The sequence below is a fragment of the Rhinolophus hipposideros genome (assembly GCF_964194185.1).
Source record: "Rhinolophus hipposideros genome assembly, chromosome: 13".
In the NCBI taxonomy this organism is placed as follows: domain Eukaryota; kingdom Metazoa; phylum Chordata; class Mammalia; order Chiroptera; family Rhinolophidae; genus Rhinolophus; species Rhinolophus hipposideros.
The window spans coordinates 44166636-44191200 of record NC_138059.1 but is presented as its reverse complement, the minus strand read 5'-3'; the positions used below and the strand labels follow the sequence as shown (position 1 = coordinate 44191200).

The following is a 24565-nucleotide window of genomic DNA, read 5'->3' as shown; positions in this document are numbered from 1 at the left end:
GGTGGTTTTAATCCAGAGAAGCAGAGGTGACAACGGCATCTTCTTCTGTTTTGGTCACAGAGCTTTGAAAATGGAGAAAGTGGGTGGACTTAAAAGAGATTTCGCCACATAATGAACACAACTGGCACTTCTGGGATGTTGGGGAAGGGAGAAGGTAATATAAGTGATGATTTTGAAGCTTTGAAACTCTCAAACTGGGATAATAGGGAACCAAGGAGTGTAGCTAAAAGGGAAGATACATTTATTTTGGAGGATGGTGAATTTGATACTGGGAGGTCATCAACGAGAGTGAGTTTTGGGGATCACCAAATAGATCTGAAAGTAACTGGAGCAAAGGGCGACATTAGCTGAGCAGGGGAGTGGGAAAGAGAATAAATACCCTCCTCCCCAGCCATCTTGACAGAAAGGGAGGGTTTGTAGTTTAGCACATAATTGAATAATCAAAATATATAAAACAAGCTATGTCAACAATAACATGGAAGTCATCATATTTCTCTGAATGAAAACAAAAATTGCTCAAATGTGGAGAAATTTTCCATTACCATATTTAGTGCATCAATATTTACTTGATCCAGTTCAAAACACTGGATGCTCAGTGATCTCAGTAAGAACTTCAACAAAGAAAGAGGAGGAAAACATAAAAATGGAGATAGAAAACATTTTTTAAAAGTCAGAAATGAAAAATACAATAACTGAAATAAAGAATACATTAGAGAGAATCAACAGCAGATTAGATGGAGCAGAGGACTGAATCAGCAACTTAGAAGATAAGTTAGCACAAAACACTAAATCAGAACAGCAAACAGAAAAAAAGAATCCCGACCACCCCCAAAAATGAGGATAGTTTAAGGGGCCTCTGAGACAACATCAAGCATACCAAAATTCACCTCATAGGGGTACAAGGAATTAAAAAATAATAATCATAAAACTATTTCAAGAAATAATAATGGATAACGTCCCTAACCTGCTGAAAGAAATAGACATACAAGCCCAGGAAGTCCTAAACATGATGAACTAAAAAAGGCCCACACCAAGACATATCATAATTAAAATGCCAAAGATTAAAGACAATGTGAGAATCTTAAAAGCAGCAAGAGAAAGGCAGTAGGTTACCTACAAGGGAGCTCCCAAAAAACTGTCAGGTGATTTCTTAACAAAAAAATTGTTGGACAAAATGTATTGGCATGAAATATTCGAGGTGATGGACTGATAAACAAGATTACTCCACCCAGCAAAGTTATCACTTAGAATTAAAACCAGATAAAGAGCTCCCCAGGAAAGAAAATGTTAAAGGAGTTTGTCAAGACCAAACAAGAAATGTTAATGGAAATTCTTTAGGAAGAAGAAGGGGAGAAAGAACACAAATATGAATAATAAAATGGTAATAACTATATATCTATCAACAATTATTTTCAATGTGAATGGGTTAGAGTGGCTGAATGAATAAGAAAATAAGACGCTTACAGACACTGACTAGAAGAGACTCACTTGAGATTGAAAGACACACACATACTGAAAGTAAAGGGATGGAAAAAGATATTGCATGGAAAATGGAAATGAAAAATAATAAGTTAGAGTAGCAATAGTATACCCAACAAAATAGACTTTAAAACAAAGGCTATAACAAGAGACAAGGTAGGACCTAGTAATTCTACTTTTTGGTATTTATCTGAAGAAACCAAAAACATGAATTTGAAGGGACATGTGCATCCATATGTTCATTGCAATATTCTTTACACAGCCAAGATATGGCGGCAACCTAGGTATCCATCAATGAATCAATGATTAAGAAGAGGTGATACATATATACAATGGATTATTACATGCTGTAGCAATAAAAAACAATAAAATCTTGCCCTCTGCAACAACATGGATGGACTTAGAAGGTATTATGCTGAATGGAGTAACTCAGACAGAGAAAGACAAAAGCTATATGATTTCACTTATACAGGGAATTTAAGGAATGAAACAAACCAACAGAACATAAACAAACTCCTACGAGGGGTGATCAAACAATACAGTGAAGGTTTAAATAAAAAAACTATTACAGTAAAAGACACATTGTCATTAATCTCCCTCAAAACACTCCCCCTTGCTTTGAACACACTTATCAGATCATTCTTACCACTTTCTGAAGAAGTTCTGGAAGTCTTGTTTTGTGAGTGTTTAGTTGCACTGTCATGCCTGCTGTGATGTCATAAATTGATTCAAAATGTTTATCTTTTATGGTCATTTTGACTTTGGGGAAGAGCCAGAAGTTGCATGGTGCCAGATCCTGTGAATAAGGTGGATGAAGACACACCATAATGTTTTATGCGTATTTGACAGAAATTGCCATATACCAGAAGAGATGTGTGATACAGAGCCTTTTTGTTGTGATCAAAAGCTATGGTGAATGCTGCTGCCAACTGCCATCCAACAGAAAGGCAGGGATCTTCAATACGGGAAGCAGTATGTTGAACCTTAGTAACAAAGCTCCATGTTACATGGCTTCTGGTATGGCAATTTCTGTCAATAAAAAATGTTATGGTGTGTCCTCATCCACCTTATTTATGGAATCTGGCACTGTGCAACTTCTGGCTCCTCCCCAATGTCAAAATGACCATGAACAATAAACGTTTTGAATCAATTCAAGACACTGAAGCAGCCGCAACAGCACAATGAAAGTCACTCACAAAACGAGACTTGCAGAACTGCTTCAGAAAGTGGCAAGAATGATCATATAAGTGTGTTCAAAGCAGGGGTGGTGGGGTGTTTTAAGGGGGGTTAATGGAAATGTGTCATTTACTGTAATAATTTTTTAAAATTTAAATATTCATCGTATTCTTTAATCACACCTCATAGATACAGAGAACTATTTGATGGTTGCCAGATGGGATGAAGGTTGGAGGGATGGGTGAAAAGGGAAAGAAATTAGGAAGTACAAATTGTTAATTACAGAACAGTCATGGGTATGTAAAGTATAGCATAAGGCATTTATCCAATAATATTATAATAACTATATGTGGTGTCAAATGTGTGCTAGATTTATTGGGGTGATTGCTTTCCAACTTATGTAACTGTCTAGTCACTATGTTGTATATCCAAAACTAATAAAACATTGTATCAATACTAATTGAAGAAATACTGGGGTCTGACAATTAAGTTCATGAACTTGTTGCAACAATGTTGTTAACCATTTTTGGTATTAGAGTACCAGCTGGACAAACAGTTAACTAAGTTTACTATTTGGAAGTGCTAAAATGCTACATGAAAAAGTTGGACAACCTGACCTTTTCACCAATAATTCGTGGCACTTACATCACAACAATGCACTAGCTGACATGGCACTGTCTGTGAAGGAGTTTTTAGTCAGTAAACAAATAGCTGTATTGGAACACGGTCCCTACTCACCTAATCTGGCCCCCAATGACTTGTTTCCTTACCTGAAGATAAAGGAAATATTGAAAGAAAGACATTTTGATGGCATTCAGGACATCAAAGATAGTATGACAGCTCTGATGACCATTTCAGAAAAAGAGTTCCAAAATTGCTTTGAAGGGTGCACTAGGTACTGGCATTGGTGCATAGCTTCCCAAGGGAAGTACTGGGAAGGTGACCTTAGCAATAAGGTATGTAGCACTTTCTCTAGGATGAGTTTGCGAACTCAATTGTCAGACCTCATATGTTTAAAAATATGAAAAACAATCAGAACAGCACTGTATTGGCAGAAAAACAGACACACAGACCAATAGAATTGAATTGAGAACCCAGAAATAAATCCACATGTATGTGGGCAGATAATTTTCGACAGAAGAGCCAGAAACACAATAGAGAAAGGAAAGCCTCTTCAATAAACAGTGATGGGAAAATTTGAAAGCCACGTGCAAAAGAATAAAACTAGACTGCTCTCTACACCATGTACTAAAATTAACTCAACATGGATGAAAGACCTAAACACAAAACCTGAAACAATAAATTGCATAGAAGAAAGTAGGTACTAAACTCATGGACATTGGGTTCAGAGAGGATTTTATGAATTTGACTTCAATGGCAAAGGAAGTAAAATAAAAATAAATGAATGGGGCTATATCAAATGAAAAATCTTCTGCACAACAAAAGAAACCATTAACAAAACAGAGAGGCAACCAGCTGAATGGGAGTAGATATTTGCAAACAACACCTCTGAGGAGGGGCTAATATCCAAAATATATAAAGATCTCATAAAATTCAACAATGAAAAACAAACAATCCAACTAAAAAGTAGGCAGAGACCTAAACAGACACACAAAAACTTGACAGGAAGACAAAAAAAAAAAAAAAAAAAAAAAAGACCAACACATATTGAAAAAATACTCAACTTCACTAGCTATTAAGGAACTGCAAATCAAAACCACAATGAGATATCACCTCACAACTGTTAGAATAGCTATTATCATCAAGACAAGCAATACCAAGTGTTAGAGAGGCTGACGAGAAAAGGAACCCTCTCATACACTGCTGGGTGGAGTGTAAATTGGTACACACTCTATGTAAAACAATATGGAGTTTCCTCAAAAAATTAAGAATAGAATTATGTCACAGAAAAGGTGACATGAGGTGAGCCTCTTGAAATCTCCCCTGGAATTTACAAAAAATTGAACAGCTATAATTCCACAGAGGACTCCCTGTGTGGCATACAGGCAAGACTGAGAGATGTGCAACTGGAATCACCTAAAGGTGGGCAAATTGGGTGAGTGAGAGAGGCGGGAGGGAGAAATGCTGAGATGCTGGCCTCAGCGGGTCGTGGTCTGCAGGACTCAGACTGGAGCTCAGAGATCCCTGCAGTCATGAGCTTACCACAGCGATGGGAGAAGGAAGCACTCCCCTATGGCCCACAGTCTCACCTGAGAGATCAGCATATAACAGAGCTGAACCCAACACTCATGGAACACACCTTGGAGCAAAGACTGAGGGAAGAAGGGTGAGAACAATGGTTTAAGCCCTCACTACCAAGCAGAAGATGGAAGACATAGACACAGAGCCTGACAGATCCCCTCCTCACTCTCCCAGGGCTCTCCCCACCCCTATTCTCCCAGTGCTAGAAGCAGAACAGTAGCAGTGTCAGATCAGAGAACAGAATACTTACACCTCTGAATACTGTAGCCCTGCAGACACAGCCTCCCAATACAACTAATTTTGGTGAAAGGGAAGGAAATATAGGGGAAGGTAACAGTGTGCAGGTCAGAGCCACTTCTCACAATCCGCATACCCTCATCTCTATCTATCTGGGCAGATCCCTGCAGGGGTAAACAGAGCTGCTGAAACACAGGTTCTAAATCTGATTGCACGAAGAGCTTTGGAACTCAGAAATTCTCCACATCCCCCCTTGGAGGTGGTGCCCTGAGATCTGTTCACAGAGGAGAAGCATACCTTCCAATCAACCTCCCCGATCATGTGAGATGCTGGAACAGTATAAGAGAAAACACAATGCTACAGCAGGAGAGAGAATAAAAGGTTGCAGTGAAGGAGAAAATAAAGCAAAAGAAAGACCTCTTTCTATCAACCTGTTGCAAAACTCACTCTTCTAGAGAAATAATAATTCATTAATTGCCATGAATGACCAAGGTAACAAGACAGCTCAGAAAGAAAATGAAAAGTCTCCAGAAAATGAACTCAAAGACATGGACATATGTGACTTAAGTGACTGAGAATTCAAGATTTCAGTTCTGAAAAACTCAACAAGATCCAAGAAAACACACACAAGCAGTGCAACAAACTGAGAAACACAACCAAAGAACAAAATGAACATTTTAGCAAAGAGATGGAAATCTTAAAAAGGAAACAAATAGAACTTATGGAGATTAAGAACTCAATGAAAGAAATGAAGAATGAAATAGCCAGCTTAGGCAATAAAGCAGATGAGAGGGGGAAGAATCAATGACATTGAGATAGAAATCTGGAAAAGACAGAGGTAGAAGAATAGAGAGACTTGAGAATGAAAAGAAATGAAAGAACTCTACAAGAAATTTCTGACTCCATCAGAAACAGTAAAATAAGAATAATGGGCATACCAGAAGGAGAAGAAAGAAAGAAGGGAACAGAGACTATATTCAAACAAATAGTCAATGAGAACTTCCCAAACTTGTGAAAAGAATTGGATCCTCGAATCCAAGAAACAAATAGAATACCTAGTTACCTCAATCCCAACAGATCTTCTACAAGGCACATTGTATTGAAGCTGTCAAAATTAACGACAAAGAAAAAATCCTGAAGCCAGCCAGGGAAAAGAAGATGGTAACCTACAACGGAAAGCCCATTAGATTATCGTCAATCTTTTCAGAAGAAACTCTACAAGCCAGGAGGTAGTGGAATCAAATATTCAAACTATTGAAAGAGAGAAATTATGAGCCAAGAATAATATATCCAGCAAAGGTATCCTTCAGAAATGAAGGGGAAATAAAGACATTTCCAAACATACAGAAGCTGAGGGAATTTTCTAACACATGACCTGCATTACAAGAAATACTAAAAGAGGCTATTTGACCTGAAACAAAAACCAAAAGAATGCAAAACCATGAATACTCTTATGAATACGTAGACAGAAGCAGGAAATGGCAACACCTGCATCAAATGCACTTAAACATATCATACATGGTAACAAAGAAAAAAAAAATTAAGAAAACAAAAAAGAGGAAAAAGACAACTTGCTACAGCAAACCAGAAATCAAATTAGAGCATAAATAGGGATAATTTTGACAACAAAAACATAAAAGGGGAGAGAGAAAAGGTCTGAACTCGCAAAAGGGAATGGAGAAAGGAAGCATGCTGAGGAAAATGGAATACTCTAAATACGAATCTTTATTTTACATAAATTTAATGGTAACCACTCAAAAAAAAAATCCAGAATTGAAATGTATGACGTAAAAAAAAAGAAAAGAGAGAAAAATATCATAGAATACCACCACACTGAAATAACAGACAGCAACAAAAAGGCAAATAAACAATGGAGACACCGTCCTACCAAAAAACAAAAGATAGAATGATAGGTAATCCTCATATATCAGTAGTCATCCTAAATGTAAGTGGACTGAACTCAGCAATAAAAAGGCACAGAGTAGCAGTTTGGATCGAAAAACCAAACCCAACGATATGCTGCCTCCAAGAGACATATATCAACTACATGGACAAATATAGATTTAAAGTGAAAGGGTGGAAATTGACACTCCAACCGAATGGTACTAAGATAGAACCAGGTGTAGCCATACTGATATCAGATGAAATAGACTTCACAATAAAAAAGGCAACAAGAGACAAAGATGGATATTTCATAATGATAAAGGGGACAACGCAACAAGAAGACATAACAGTCATCAGTATTTATGCCCCCAATCAGGGAGCACCAAAGTATACAAAGCAAGTACTAACAGAACTAAAAGGAGAATTTGACCAAAACACAATTACAGTAGGGGACCTAAATACATCATTGACAGCTATGCATAGATCATCCAAACAGAAAATAAATAACAAAATAGCAGCCCTAAATAACACTTTAGATGAAATGGACATAATTGACTTTTATAGAGCACTTCATCCTAGAACATCACTCTACACATTCTTTTCTGGTGTACATGGAACATTCTCAAGGATAGACCATATATTGGGACATAAAACTAGCCTTACCAAATTTAAGAAGATTGAAATCACACCAAGCATATTATCTGATAACAAGGCTTTGAAATTGGATATCAACTACAAAAAGAAAGCAGGAAAAACCACAAATATATGAAGAGTAAACATGTTTTGAAAGAACGACTTGGTCAAAGAAGAAATAAGAGGAGAGATCAAAAGATACATAGAAACAAGTGAAAATGAAAATACATCCTACCAATATTATTGGGATGCAGCAAAAGCAGTTTTAAGATGGAATTTATATCATTACAGGCTTATCATCAGAAAGAAGAAAAATCCCAGGTAAGCAATATCACATTACACCTTGAAAAACTAGAAAAAAAGGAACAAATGAAACCCAAAGTAAGCAAAGAGAAGGAAATCATAAAAATCAGAGCAGAACTAAACGAAATAGAGAAGAAAAAGACAATAGAAAAAATTAATGCAGCTCTTTAGCTGGTTCTTTGAAAAGATTAATAAAATTGACAAATTCTTGGCTAGACTCATTAAGACAAAAAGAGAAAGACACAAATAACCAAAGTAGAAATGAAAGAGGGGAAGTTACCACGGATGTCACAGAAATACAAAGGATCATCCAATAATACTATGAAAGACTATATGCTACCAAATTCAAAAACCTAGAAGAAATGGGCAATTTCTAAGAAACATATAGCCTTCCTAGGCTGAATCATGAAGAACTGAAAATTCTAAACAGATCAATCAACAGTAACGAATATAAATCACTCATCTGAATCTTTGCCAAAAGGAAAGGTTTGGACCAGTTGGCTTTACTAGTGAATTGTACCAAACATTCAAAGAGGATATTATACCTGGTCTACTCAAACTCTGCCAAAAAATTGAAGAAGAGACAATACTCCCTACCTCATTTTATAAGGCCAACATTACCCTTATACCAAAATCTGATAAGGATAATACCAAAAGAGAAAATTATAGACCAGTGTCTCTAAAAACACAGATGCAAAAATCCTAAACAAAATTCTAGCAAATCAAACACAACAATGCATAAAAAGATTATACATAATGACCAAGAGAGGTTGATCCCAGGTGCACAAGGATGGTTCAATACATGCAAGTCAATCAAGGTGACTTGATTGGTATCAAGTCATTGGTATCAATCAAAGTCTATACACCACGTAAACAATATACAACAGTTAAATCATATGATTATGTCAATAGAGGCAGAAAAAGCACTTGACAAGATACAGCATCCATTTATGATTAAAATGCCTAATAAATGGGTATAGGAGGAAAGTAGCTTAACATAATAAAGGCCATATAAGAGGCACCCTCAGCTAAAATCATAATAATGGTGAAAAAGTGAAGCCCTTTGCTCTATGTTCAGGAATGACAGTGTTCTTCCCTATCACCACTGCTTTTCAACATAGTATTGGAAATTCTAGACAGAGCAATGAGACAAGAGAAAGCATTGAGGCAACCGAATTGGGAATGAAGAAGTTAAATTGTCACTTTTTGCAGATGACATGATGCTATATATAGAAAACCCTAAACAGTCCACCAAAAAGCTACTAGAAACCATAAACAAATACAGCAAAGTTGCCGGCTACAAAATCAACACAAAAGTCCATTGCATTTCTATATACTAACAATGAAATCTCAGAAAAAGAAGTAATAAAAACACACACAAAAAAACCCAAAAACAAAAACAAAAACAAAGAATTCCTTTTGCAATTGCAACAAAAAGAATAAAATACCTAGGAATAAAGTTAACCAAGGATATGAATGACCTATACACTGAAACTAGAGGATGTTTTAAAAGAAATTTTAAAGGAGACACAAAGAAATGGAAAGACATTCTGTGTTCAATTATTGTAAGAATCAACATAGTTAAAATGGCCATATTACCCAAAGCAGTATACAGATTGAATGCATCAATATCCCAAAGGCACTTTTAAAGAAATAGAACCAAAAAATCATCAGATTTGTATGGAACCACAAAAGTACCTGCATAGCCAAAGTTCCTAAGAAAATAGTATAATGCTGGAGGTATGACACTCCCTGACTTCAGCTTGAACATCAGAGCAACAATAATCAAAACAGTATGGTCTTGGCAGAAAAACGGATACATAGACCATTCAAATACAATTGAAAACCCAGAAATAAACCCATATAAATATGGACAGATGATTTTTAACAAGGGAGCCAAAATACAATGGAGAAACAAAGCCTCTTCAAAAAATGGTGCTGGAAGAATTGGAAAGAATGAAACTGGACTGCTATATGTCACCATGTACCAAAATTAACTCAAAATGGATCAAATACCTAAACCTAACACCTGAAACAATAAACTGCAGAGAAGAAAATATAGCTACTGAACTTATGGACCTTGGGTTCAAAGAGCATTTATGAATTTGACTCCAGAGGCAAGGGAAGTAAAAGCTAAAATAAATGAATGGGACTATATCAAACTTAAAAGCTTCTGCACAGCCAAAGAAACCATAAACAAAATAAAGAGGCAACCAATTGAATGGGAGAAGATTTTTGCAAACAATTCCTGAATAGACATTTCTCAAAAAAGGCCAATAGACATATGAAAAAATGCTCAACATCACTAATCATCTGAGAAATGCAAATAAAAACCACAGTGAGATATTACCTCACACTAGTAAGAATGGCTATCATCAACAAGACAAATAATAAGTGTTGGAGAGACTGAGGAGGAAAAGGAACACTCATAGACTCTTAGTGGGAATGCAGATTTGTCCAGCCGCTCTGGGAGGCAGTGTGGAAGTTTCTCAAAAAGTTCAGAATAGAATTACCATATGACCTAGCAATTCCTCCTCTGGGTTTCTATCAGAAAAAAAAAATCAGAAAACTTTTTTCGTAAAGATATATGTATTCCATTGTTCATTGCAGCTTTATTTACGGTGACCAAGACATGGAAACAACCAAAGTGTCCTTCAATAGATGATTGGATAAAGAGGATGTGGTGTATATATACACAATTGAATACTATTCTGTGATAAGAAAAGATGAAATAGTGCCATTTGTGACAACAATGATGGATCTTGAGGTTATTATGCTAAGTGAAGTAAGTCAGACAGAGAAAGTTGAGAACAATATGACTTTACTCATATGTGGGATAAAAAACTGAAAGGAAAAAATGAGCAAGACAAGCAAACAAACAAAAACTCATAGACACAGACAACAGTTTAATGGTTACCAGAGAGGGGGAGAGGGAGGAGGGAGGAATGATGGTAGAAGAAGATAAAGGGAGTCAAATATATGGTGATGGAATGAGAACTGACACTGGGTGGTGAATACACAATACACAATGCAATATATAGATGATGTATTATAAAATTATACACTTGAAACCTCTCTAAGATTTCTAACCAATGTCACCCCAATAAATTAAATAAAAAATTTAAAAAAGAAAGAAAAATATTGAGAATGGCAAGTGTAATTTAGTAGTGAAATAAATAATAGGATAGTAAATAAAATAAAAGATGTTTCTTAAAGGATTTTCTGTATCTTTTTTCATACCACTTACTAGTCATTTCCATCCAGTGATCAATATCTTTTTATAACGTATACATAGTTTTTGCACTATAGTATTCAGTTCAAATAAGTTCCTTAGGAACTAACAGTGGCTTCCTAAAACATTGAGTTGATAAAAATTCTAAGGTTTTCTTTGACCTCAGTGGAAAAATTACCTTGATTGATTTCTTATGACTGTTATGATTTGTAATGATTGATTAGTTATGATTGGTTATTTATGGCTAAGGAATGGGAATGATAGAACTCATGCCATACGGTTATAGATAATTAATGTAGCTTCTTTCAGAGAAAGTAATGCATTGATGTTTACCAAACAAAAGTGATGAATTTGTTTTTCAAACAAACTGATAGCTGTATTTTTTCAGGTTACAGTTTCTTTTTTCCAAGTCTGTCTTGTAGACATTACAAATGACAATTGTGTTTTCTAGTAATTAAAGAAAAAAGTTTTAAAATCTTAGAAAAATTCATAATTTCTTTAATTTTTATTTTGGGGTATTAAAATTTTTCTACATAGACTTTTGGAATATGAATTTTAGATTGTAGCTTATTTTGAAATGTGTACTACGTTATCAAAGACATAGCATCTTTTGTTAAGAACAGAACAGTTTAAGGAGATGGAAAAAAAGAACGATTAATTTTGACATCAAATTCTGTCGTTACTGTTATTTTAAGATCTATTGCTAAAGATGTCAGTCTTCAACTCATTTACTTAATCAAATTTTTAAACATTACTGACTATTATATATTTTTTATATTCAACAACAGTACCCATGTTTAATCAGTAATATGCTGGTAAATCTTTAACAAACAAGTAGTGGATGTTATGCTGTGGGGTGGTAAAAAAGCACTAATTTGTATCATTTGCCAATTGTTATGTTGTAAATAATTCGACACCTAATTTCAATTTACCAACATGCTCTCAATAAACATGGAATAAAGAAGGTATGAACAAAATTGACATATTAAAAAGATATCAAAAGAGTTGGTACTTGACTCCAACCTATTACTGCCTTCAAAGAAATCATATACATTTTATTTTCTAAAAACAGATATGTTTTAAATTATTTGCATAGGAATTCTTCAAATATGGGACTCCATAATACATTGCAAACATGATTAGTCTTACTAAAACTTTTTTTAAATTTATTGGGGTGACAATTGTTAGTGAAATTACATAACTTCAGGTGTACAATTCTGTATTACATCATCTATAAATCCCATTGTGTGTTCACCACCCAGAGTCAGTTCTCCTTCCATCACCATATATTTGATCCCCCTTACCCTCATCTCCCTCCCCCCAACCCCCATTGCCCTCTGGTAACCACTAAACTATTGTCTGTGTCTATGAGTTTTTGTTTGTCATTTGTTTGTCTTGTTCTTTTGTTGTTTTTGGTTTATATATCACAAATCGGTGAAATCATATGGTTCACTGCTTTTTCTTTCTGACTTATTTTGCTTAGAATTATACTCTCAAGATCCATCCATGTTGTCACAAATCTTCCTATGCCATCTTTTCTTACTGCCGAATAGTATTTCATTGTGTATATATACCACAACTTCTTTATCCATTCACCTATCGAAAGATATTTTGGTTGTTTCCATTTCTTGACCACAGTAAAAAAAACTGCAATGAACATTGCAGCACATGTGTATTTATGGATAACTGTTTTCAGATTTTTTGGGTAGATACCCAGGAGAGGGATTGCTGGGTCATATGGTAATTCTATTCCTAATTACTTGAGGAAACTCCACACTGCCTTCCATAATGGCTGCACCAGTCTGCATTCCCACCAACAGTGGATGAGGGTTTCTTTTTCTCCACAGCCTCTCCAACAATTGTTATTATTTGTCTTGTTGATGATAGCCATTCTGACTGGGATGAGGTGATATCTCATTGTGGTTTTTATTTGCATTTCTCTGATGATTAGTGATGTTGAGCATTTTTTCATATGTCTATTTGCCATTTGTATGTCCTCTTTGGAGAAATGTCTCCTAAGGTCCTCTGTCCATTTTTCAATTGGGTTGTTTGTTTTTTTGTTGTTGAGTTTCATGAGTTCCTTGTATATTTTGGATATTAGACGGTTATCAGAGGAACTGTTTGCAAAAATCTTCTCCCATTCAGTCGGTTGCCTCCTTATTTTGTCGATGGTTTCTTTTGCTGTGCATAAGCTTTTAAGTTTCATACAGTCCCATTTGTTTATTTTAGCTTTTACTTCCATTGCCTTTGGAGTCAAATTCATAAAATGCTCTTTGAACACAAGGTCCATAAGTTTAGTACCTATGTTTTCTTCAATGCAGTTTATTGTGTCAGGTCTCATGCTTAAGTCTTTGATTCATTTTGAATTCATTATGGTACATGGTGACAGATAGCAGTCCAGTTTCATTCTTTTGCATGTGGTTATCCAGTTCTCCCAGCACCATTTATTGAAGAAGCTGTCTTTCCTCCATTGTATGTTTTTAGCTTCTTTGTCAAAAATTCTCTGTCCATATTTATGTGGTTTTATTTCTGGGTTCTCAATTCTATTCCATTGGTCTATGTGTCTGTTTTTCTGCCAATACCATGCTGTTTTGATTATTGTAGCCCTGTAGCACAAGCTAAAGTCAGGCAGTGTGATACGTCCAGTATTGTTCTTTTTTCATAAGATTGCTTTGGCTATTTGAGGTCTTTTGTGGTTCCAAACAAATCTGATGATTTTTTGTTCTATTTCTTTAAAAAGTGCCATTGGGATTTTGATGGGGATTGCATTAAATCTGTGTATTGCTTTGGGTAATATCGCCATTTTAACTATGTTGATTCTTCCAATACATGAGCACGGAATGTCTTTCCATTTGTTTGTGTCCTCTTCAATTTCTTTCAAAAATGTCTTATAGTTTTCAGCATAGAGGTCTTTCACATCCTTGGTTAAGTTTATTTCTAGGTATTTTATTCTTTTTGCTGCAATTGCAAAGGCAATTGTTTTTCGTATTTCTTTTTCTGAGATTTCATTGTTAGTATATAGGAATGCAATGGACTTTTGTACGTTGATTTTGTAGCCAGAAACTTTACTGTATTCGTTGATTGTTTCTAACAACATTTTGATGGAGTCTTAGGATTTTCTATATATAGCATCATGTCATCTGCAAAGAGTGATATGTTAACTTCTTCATTTCCAATTTTCATGTCTTTTATTCCTTTCTCTTGCCTGATTTCTCTGCAAGGACTTCCAACACTATGTTGAAAAGCAGAGGTGATAGGGGACAGCTCTGTCGTGTTCCTGAACTTAGAGAAGAGGGCTTCAGTTTTTCACCATTAATTGTGAGATTAGCTGAGAGCTTGTCATAGATGGCCTTTATGATGTTAAGGTATTTTCCTTCTATATGTATTTTATTAAGTGTTTTAATCATAAATGGATGTTGTACTTTGTCAAATGCTTTTTCTGCAACAATTGATATAATCATATGATTTTTGTTCTTTATTTTGTTTATTTAATCACATTGATGGATTTGCGGATGTTGAACCATCCTTGTGCCCCAGGGATGAACCCCACCTCGTCGTGATGAATAATCTTTTTAATGCATTGTTGTATTCAATTTGCTAGAATATTGTTTAGGGTTTTGCATCTGTATTCATCACAGATATAGGTCTGTAGTTTTCTTTTTCTGTGTTGTCCTCTACAGGTTTTGGTATCAGGGTAATGTTGGCCTCATAAAATGAGTTAGGGACTACTGTCTCTTCTTCAATTTTTTGGAAGAGTTTGAGCAGGATTGGTATTAGATCCTCTTGAAGGTTTGGTAGAATTCACTAGTGAAACCATCTGGTCCCACTTTTGCTTTTGGGAAGGTTTTGGATGACTGATTCAATGTCGTTACTGGTGATCGGTCGTTTAGATTTTTCAGTTCTTCAGGGTTCAGCCTTGGAAGGCTATATGTTTCTAAGAACTTGTCCATTTCTTCTAGGTTATTGAATTTGGTGGCATATAGTCCTTCACAGTATTCTTGCACAGTATTCTGTGGTGTCGCTGATAACTTCCCCTTTTTCATTTCTGATTTTGTTAATTAGTGTTTTCTTTATTTTTATCTTAGTGAGTCTAGCCACGGGTTTGTCGATTTTATTTATTTTTTCAAAGAACCAGCTCTTTGTCACATTAAGTTTTTCTATTGTATTTTTGTACTCTGTTTCATTTAGTTCTGCTCTGATTTTTATTATTTCCTTTCTTCTGCTGACCTTGGGTTTCACTTGTTCTATTTTTCAAGTTCTTTAAGGTGTAACATGTGGTTATTTATTTGGATTTTTCTTGTTTCTTGAGACAGGCCTGTAACGATATAAATTTCCCTCTTAAAACTGCTTTTGCTGCATCCCAAAAATTTTATTAGGATGTATTTTCATTGTCATTTGTTTCTATGTATCTTTTGATCTCTCCTCCAATTTGTTTTTAGACCCAGTCATTCTTTAAAAGTATGTTGTTTAATCTCCATGTATTTGTTTTTTTTCCTGCTTTCTTTTTGCAGTTAATATCCAATTTCAAAGCCTTGTGATCATAGAATATGCTTGGTATGATTTCAATCTTCTTAAATATGCTGAGGCTGATTTTATGTCCCAATATAAAGTCTTACCTTGAGAGTATTCCATGTTCACTGTAAAAGAATGTATAGTCTGATGTTTTAGGATGAAGTTCTCTATATATGTCAATTATGTCCATTTCATCTAACATCATTTAGGGCTGCTATTTATTTAATTTCTGTTTGGATGATCTATCCATAGCTGTCAATGATGTATTTAGGTACCTTAGTATAATTGTGTTTTGCTCAATTTCTCCCTTTAGTTCTGTTAGTTGTTGCTTGGTGTATTTTGGTGCTCCCGATTGAGGGCATAAATGTTGATGACTGTTTTGTATTCTTGTTGTATAGTCCCCTTTATCATTATGAAATGTTCATCTTGTCTTTTGTTACCTTTTTTATCCTGAAGTCTGTTGCATCTGATATCATTATGGCTATCCTGATTTTCTCTGTGTACCATTTAGTTGGAGTGTCAATTTCCACCCTTTCACTTTGAGTCTATGCTTGTATTGTAGCTGAGATGTGTCTCTTGGAGACAGCATGTGGTTGGGTTTAGTTTTTTAATCTAATCTGCTACTCTGTGCCTTTTTATTGGTGAGTTCAGTCCATTTACATTTAGTGTGATTATTGATACGTGAGGATTTCCTGTCATTCTATCTTTAGTTTTCTGGTAAGGCTTTGTCTCCATTGTTTCTTTGCCTTTTTGTTGTTGTCTATTATTTCTGTGCTGGTATTCTATGATGTTTCCCTCTGTTTCTTCTTTTATTACAGCATATGTTTCAGTTCTGGATTTTTTTCTGATGGTTACCCTTAAGTTTATGTAAAAATGTTTGATATTTAGAGTATTCCATTTTCTTCAGCACGCTTACTTTCTCCATTCTCATATTCCGGTTCAGGCCTTTTCTCTCCCCATTTTTATGTTGCCACAAATTGTGGTCGAATAGCCACCTTTAGTATTTTTTGTAGTGCGGGTCATGTATTAGAAAATTCCCTCAGCTTCTGTGTTTCTTGAAAGGTCTTTATTCCTCTTTCATATCTAAAGGATATCTTTGCTGGATATATTAATCTTGACTCATAATTTCTCTCTTTAAATAGTGTGAATATTTGGTTCCACTCCCTTTTGGCTTGCAGAGTTTCTGCTGAAAAATCTGATGATAAACTCATGGGCTTTCTTTTGTAGGTTACTGTCTTGTTTTCCCTGTTTGCCTTGAGGATTCTTTCTTTGTTGTTGGTTTTACACAGCTTCAATACAATGTGCCTTGGAGAAGGCCTGTTGGGATTGAGGTAATTAGGTTTTCTATTTGCTTCTTGGATTCGAGGATCCAGTTCTGTCCACAAGTTTGGAAAGTTCTCATCCACAATTTGTTTGAATATATTTTCTGTTCCCTTCTCTCTTTCTTCTCTTTCTGGTATGCCCATTATTCTTATATTGCTTTTTCTGATAGAGTCAGAATGTTCTTGTAGAGTTCTTTCCTTCCTTTTATGTCTGATGTCTCTTTCTTTTACCCTCTGTGTCATTTCCAGGTTTCTATCTTCGATGTTACTGATTCTTCCCTACATCTGGTCAACTCTACTATCTAAGCTGGTTATTTTATTCTTAATTTCTTCTATTTAGTTCTCTATCTCCAGAAATTCTCTTTGGTTCTTTTTTAAAGTTTCAATCTCTTTCGTAAAATGCTCATGTTTTTCTTTGATTGCATTTCTGAGTTCATTAAATTGCCTTTCTCTGTTTTCTTGCATCTCGTTGTGTTTTTTCAGAACTGCAATCTTGAATTCTCTGTCATTTAAGTCACATATTTCTATATCTTTAAGTTCCTTTTCTGGAGACTTTTCACTTTCTTTCTGAGCTGTCTTGTTGCCTTGGTTATTCATGGCAATTACTGATTTATTATTTCTCTTCCTAGACATCTACAGGAGTGGCTTCTGCTACAGGTTGATAAGAAGAGGTCTTTCTTTTGTTTTCCAATACTTGTTGGTAGAATGTTTTGTTTTCTCTCTGACTGCAGCCTTTGTTTTCGTCTCTCACACAGTAGTGCTATGTTTTCTCTGCACTATTCCAGCTTCTCACACAATGGGGGTATTCCCTGGGAAGCGGGCTTCTACTCCGTTAACAGTTTGCCTGGGTTAGGGCACCACGTCCCTGTGGGGATGCAGAGAGCTTTTGAAGTTCCAAAGCTCTTTCTGCACCAGATTTAGAGCCCATGTGTTTGAGCAGTTCTGTTTACTCCTGCAGGGATCAGCCCAGATAGGTGGGGCCAGACGCGGGGTGAGTTTTGAGAGGTGGCCCAGAGCAATGACTGTGACCACCACCACAGCCGGTCCCGTTTCCACAGCTCCTTCCAATTTGCCGGAACTAGTTGGGCAGCGAATCTGTGTCTGTGGTCCACAGTTCTCAGAACAGCAAATATTCTGTTCTTTTGATCTGACACTGCTACTGTTCCACTTCTAGCACAAGGCAGGTGGGGGCGGGGCGAGCTCTGGTAGGTGGGGGGGGCATCTAGTCTCAGTGCCTAAGGCTTGCATTTTCTGCTTGGCAGTGAGGGCTTAAACTACCGTTTTCAGCCCTCTTCCTTCAGTCTTTTCTCTGAGGTGTCTGCCATGAGCGTTGGGTTCAGCCTTGTTATATGCTGCCCCCTCAGTCCTGTGGGCCATAAGCGGAGTCCTAGCAGTCCAAGTTTTTCCTTTTTGCACAGCTGCAGTAGTTCCGGGATGCAGTGAGATGGGAGCACTGAGCTAGGTTTGCGTCCTGTGCCCGCTAGGGTCCGCGTTTCTTCGTCTCCGCACTTCTCCCTTCCCTCCTGCCCTGCTCGTGCGATTCTCCCACCTTTAGTTGAATTCAGTAATAGGCCTGTTCATATTCCCTGTCTGCTGTGCAGGGAGTCCTTTGTGAAGTTATTATTGTTCGATTAGTTGTAAATTCCAGGGGAGCTTTACATAGGCTCACCTCACACCACCATTTTGATCGAATCTTACTAAAACTTATAGTATCTAACTTGGTAAGAAAATATCCAGTCATATATATATATATATATATATATATATATATATATATATACACATATATAGTTTGATATAAGAGGGACTGTTCATTATAAATTTGTACCAGGTGGACAAACAGTTAACCAAGTTTACTATTTGCAAGTGCTGAAAGGCTGCATGAAAAAGACAACTTGAACTTTTTGCCAACAATTCATGGCTCTTGCATCACGACAATGCACCAGCTCACAATGCTATGTCTGTGAGGGAGTTTTCAGCCAGTAAACAAATAACTGTATTGGCCACCCTCCCTACTCACCTGATCTGGTCCCCATGACTTCTTTCTTTACCCAAAGATAAAGGAAATATTAAAACAAAGACCTTTTGAAGACATTCAGGACATCAAGGATAATATGATGACAGCTCTGATGGCCATTCAAGACAAAGAGTTCCAAAATTATTTTGAAAAGTGGACTAGGCATTGGCATAGGTGCATAGCTTCCCAAGGGGAGTACTTTGAAGGTGACTATAGTGATATTGAGCAATACAGCATGTGACATTTTTTCTAGGATGAGTTTTCGAACTTAATTGTCCGACCTTATATGTTCTGCTTTCTTGTTTTTACATCTAAGCATTAGTTTTTAAAAGTACACAATTTCCTTTATACTTCTTTTGAATGCTAGTTGAGAAACAATTGTATTCTCACTTTGTTGTAACCAGTATAAGGGAAAACCACAGACATTTTAGGTGGCAAAACTATACAATTAGGTTTTTTTTTCCAGAGAATTTTGTAAGTAATTAGACAATTGGAGTTTATTTGAGTGATTTAACCTACTAATGGTGGGGAAATCTTAGCTTACTAGATCTGCTCTGATAGCCTCATAACTTCTTCAAGGTATCTCAGACATGGCCTGTTACTACTTAGAAATGTCATTTTACATGAGTAAAGTCTGGCCCTGAGGACATCAGTGAAAAAAAGGTCATGAACTCCTAAGTAAAAAAAATATTTTTCCCATTAGGTGCTTTCAGAGGCAGATTTATCATGTACAAATTGAAGCTTAATTTTCAGGGACCCTCACACAGATCTTTTACAAGGCCAAAAGACAAGCTCCATCAATGAATCTTTTCCTTAAAGTATGACTCCAAAATTGTATAAGCTCTAGTTGCCATAAAACATGACTCTACCTCCAGATATATGTATGAAGGAAACAGTGTGATATTGTGGAAAGAGTACTATGCAGAATGTCTAGAGATTTTGAATCTAGTCTGTTTGTCACTAACTTGCCAGGTAGCCTTTTAAAATTATCTGACCTTGCTGAGCTTTAGTCTGTCTATCTGTGAAATGATATTAGTAATTAACCTGTCCCATTTTCTTCTCTGAGTTATGTAATAATTACCTGAAATAATATTTGAACAAAAAAAACCCAGAGAGATTAGAAGTAATTAGTAATTAACTGAAAAATGTAAAGATTAAAGTGTTCAGAATTAGTCTTATTAAACATGAAGTCACTGTTATCTTCCCATTCTTCAACAAAATAGACAGCAGAAATCTCTAAAAATTCCCCCTAACTCAATCCTATGTTTCTTCTACAGAATTTTCACAGCCCTGCCCAAATGGAAAGTGCTCTTTAATCCTGGATTGCACTGGATTGAACTTTTTTGACTATTCTGGAATCTCCATGCTTGTTGAGGTATTTACATAGCTTGTGTTTGGACTGATTCCTTCCCTTCTCTCCAGTAACAGGATTTTCACCAGGTACTCTCTCAGCTCCAGTGTCTTGACTCTTCTTGTTTCAATATTTATCTCACCCATTTTCTTCAAAGGACATAGGACTTTATCCTTCCACTACTGTAGATTTATATTCAGGTGATCCCATCAAGCTTCTAGGTATGTGTTTGTGTGGGGCCAGATGTGTGTGGCGGGGGTATTCACATGAGATAGAGAGAAGAGAACGTAGACAAGTTGTAGGCAGCATAGCATATGCTGGGTTTAAGGCTTTTAGAAAGAAGGGAAAAAGTTCCCTCCATGAGCAAATGGCATTGATGGTGACAGGATGTTCTTTCTCACATCATTCCTGGGTATAGTTTGAGACCATACTATTTCCAATTTCTGAAACAGTGCACACTGCAGGGGTTTTCCCCATTCTTTTGGATGATGACGCTTACTTTTCTACCCCATGTCCTACATGGGGTCTCCATGATTCTGGTATGCAAAAAAGAAGACAGTTTTATTTCTTTAAAACTGACATGCTGGAATACTACTCTACCATAAGAAAAGATGCAATCGTGTCATTTGTGACAAAATGAATAGATCTTGAGATTATTGTGCAAAGTGAACTAAGTCAGAAAGAAAAATTCAAGAACCATATGATTTCACTGATATGTGGGATACAAAACTAAAAGCAACAAAGGAACAATAAAAACAAATAAAGAAGCGAAAACTCATAGACACAGACAATAATTTAGTGGTTACAAGAGAGTAATGGGCGAGGGAGGTGGTAGATCAGAGTAAGCAGGGTGAAATATATGGTGATGGAAGGAGAACTGACTCTGGCTGGTGAATATGCAATGTGATATATAGATGACGTATTATGGAGTTGTACACTTGAAACCTATGTAGTTTTACTAACCATTGTCACCCCAATAGATTCCAATTTAAAAAAACCTGACATGGCTCACAAGCCTGCATTCCCACAGATGGAAGAACACTCAATTTTGCCAATTCAAAAAAAATTCAGACACTTCTGGAATTTTTTCCTCCTATTTTTGAGTAAATACTAAATCAACAAAGAATGTGCCCCTTTCTTATTTCCATTTGTTCTCTATTTCAATACCCTAAGCTTGGAGGGAAAAACACCTGTTCCTCATCTGTCCTCAGTCCTCCAGCAGCTTCTGTTGCATGGAACTCAGCTCAACTTCTCTTCTAGTATTTTTTCCCCAAGGGATACACTTACACTGGCATCATGCAGTCTCCCCAAAGCCAAAATCTTCATCAAAACCTATGAACATTTCTGGAGCTCTTTCTTTGCATATCTCCCTCCTTTCCATTACTCCCACAAATTTCACCCATCCAAAATTTTCTGAACTCCCCATGTAGTGTGCCTTTAATTTCTTGGTACTCACTATAAAAGCTTTACACAATTTGGCATAGGGTGCAACCCCAATACTTTTCTTGCATTTACATCTAGACTGTAAATAGATAGTCCCTCACTATTGGAGGGCTTCTTGTGCTCGACATTTTTATTTATTTTGTGTTTTCAAGGTCTAGAACAATGCTGTTAAATTTCTGTACATAAGGGTGATATGGGGTGCTCATTTGAAACGTGGTTTTGTGAGACCTGGTTATGGCCCAGGAAACATTTTAAACAACCATAGGTGATTCTGAGGCATGATGGTTAAAGAATCATATTTTGAGAAACAATAGACTAGGCTTGTCCTTTTACTGGGAAAAGGCAGTATATATATCTATATCTATCTGTCTATCTATCTATCTATATGTATATATATATATACATATAATATATAGTTATATTATATATTATATATAAAGTTATATTATATATCATATAGTTATATATTATATAGTATATATTATATATATAATTTTATGTGTATATGTATACATAATTTTATATTTGTTTCTGAATATGCTCTCATTTTTATAAGCTGTCCTCTAGATATTTCAAATCAGGACTTAGAGTTAGTAAAGAGGATGAAATGGTGACCTATTGTCACTGAATTTACTATCTAAGGTTGAAAATTCAGAGGAATCTAAATAATCCACATACTGGGCATGTTGAAAAGGAGCTTTTTTCATTCCTCTTAATGATTTTAAAGTACTACACAATGGAATACTTGAAAAAGTCAACTAATGTATTTTCAAAAAGTCAAAAAATGACATTTGCCCTTGGACTGGTGTTTTTTTGTATGTATATACAAAGCCAGCAGTTTTATATCAGCTTTTAAAAAAAATTCCCTATTACTATGTGATTTATTACATCTGGTTACAGCGAATTATGATGTATGTTAAGAACATATGTTTTAGGTCAGAAACATGGTGGTGTGGAGGGTGCTCCTTAAAATCTCCTCTGGAAGTTACAACAAATAGAATAGCTATTATTTAACAAAGGATACCCTATGCAACATGTCTGAGAGATTGGCGCATTGAATCATCTGAATGTGGGCAAATTGGGGTGAATAAGGGAGGAGGGAAAAGGGAGGGGCAGAGATGCGGGACACAAGACACAGCCTGGAGCTCACTGCAGTGCCAGGAGAGGGAAGGATTCAGGCTGCAGGTGCTCTTTCTGTGGTCCACAATCCTGCCTGAGGGATCAGTATACAATACCCTGAGGTTATTGCAATATTCTGCAGAGACCTCAGAGTATGGAAGGGTGACAACTGCAGTTTAAGCCCTCATTGCCAGGCAGAAAAGAAAGACATGGAGCCTGGCCACCTCCCTCCATCCTCCCAGTGTTACAAGTGACCTCCAGAAGAAACTAGCAGTATCAGATTAAAGAGCAAAACATCTGCAGCCCTGAGAACTGGAGAGACAGTCCCAGAATGGCATATGCAGAGTGCGGCTAATTCCAGAGACAGGGAAGGAACTATAGGGGTGAGACAGCTGTGGTTTAAAAGTCACCATTGCTTGCAACCTGTCACCTCTCCCAGTCCATCCCACTCCTTCCTTTCTGATCTGATCCCTGTGGGGGCAACTAGAGCTTCTGAGACACACAGCTCTGCATCTGGATTCAGGGGTAGCATTTGGAGTTTCAAAGGCTCAGAACCCTATCACCAACCACATCCTTCCATGGTGATCTGATTACAGAGGAGAAGCCCACCTCGCAGGAACCTACCATTGTGCAAGAAGCCGCAAAATAAAATAAAATGCTACAGTGCAAGACAAAATAAAACGTTCCAGCGACACCTACTGGAAAGCAAAAGAAAGCCCTCTTTATATCAACTGCTGGAGAATCCACTCCTGTAGATGCCCAGGAAGAGAAATAATAATCCATTAATTGCCATGAATCACCAAGATAACAAGGCAGCTCAGAAAGAAAATGAAAAGATGTCCAGAGAATGAACTTAAAGACATGGAAATACGAAACATAAATGACAGAGAATTCAAGATTGCAGTTTTGAAAAAACTCAATGAGATACAAGAAAACTCAGATAAGCAGTATAATAAAATCAATGAACAAAAAGAATATTTTACCAAAGATATTGAAATAAAAATAATAAAAGTTCTGGAGCTGAAAAACTCAATAAAAAAGAGATGAAGAATGAAATATCCAGCTTAGGAAATAGAGCTGACCAGAGAGAGGAAAGATTAGTGATATCAAAGATAGAAATCTGGACATGACACGGAAGAAGAGAGACTTGAGACTTAAAAGAAATGAAAGAACTCTACAAGAACTTTCTGACTCTATTATAAAGAGCAACACAAGAATAATGGGCATACCAGAAGGAGTAAAAAGGGAGAAAGGAACAGAGAGTATATTCAAATAAATAGTTGATGAAAACTTCCCAAAGTTGTGGGAAGAACTGGATACTCAAATCCAAGAAGCAAATAGAACACTCAATCCCAACAGGCCTTCTCCAAGGCACATTGTACTGAAACTGTCCAAAATAAATGACAAAGAAGGAATTCTCAAGGAAGCCAGGAAGAAAAAGAAAACAGTAACTTATACGAGAAAGCCCATTAGACTATCATCATACTTTTCAGGAGAAACTCTACAAGCAAGGAGGAAGTGGAATCAAATATTCAAACTATTGAGAGAGGTCATAGGAATGGCGGCAGCGGGGCACATTTTCTGAGTTCTCCTCCGGATCTTATTACAAACGGGACATATAACCCATCAAACAACTCTTTGCTCATCACGCAGAA

General features: G+C 36.3%; 1 protein-coding gene across 1 annotated transcript in view; it reads left to right on the top strand.

The window, feature by feature from the left end:
- The window catches only part of SLC26A7 (solute carrier family 26 member 7), a gene marked incomplete at both ends in the record, with an annotated part of 294025 nt that overhangs the window by 232923 nt on the left and 36537 nt on the right, over positions 1–24565 (top strand). The window contains one exon of the mRNA XM_081070238.1: positions 20275–20372. Within this exon, the coding sequence (XP_080926364.1) occupies positions 20275–20372 (98 nt within the window). The remainder of the gene's footprint in view (positions 1–20274; positions 20373–24565) is intronic.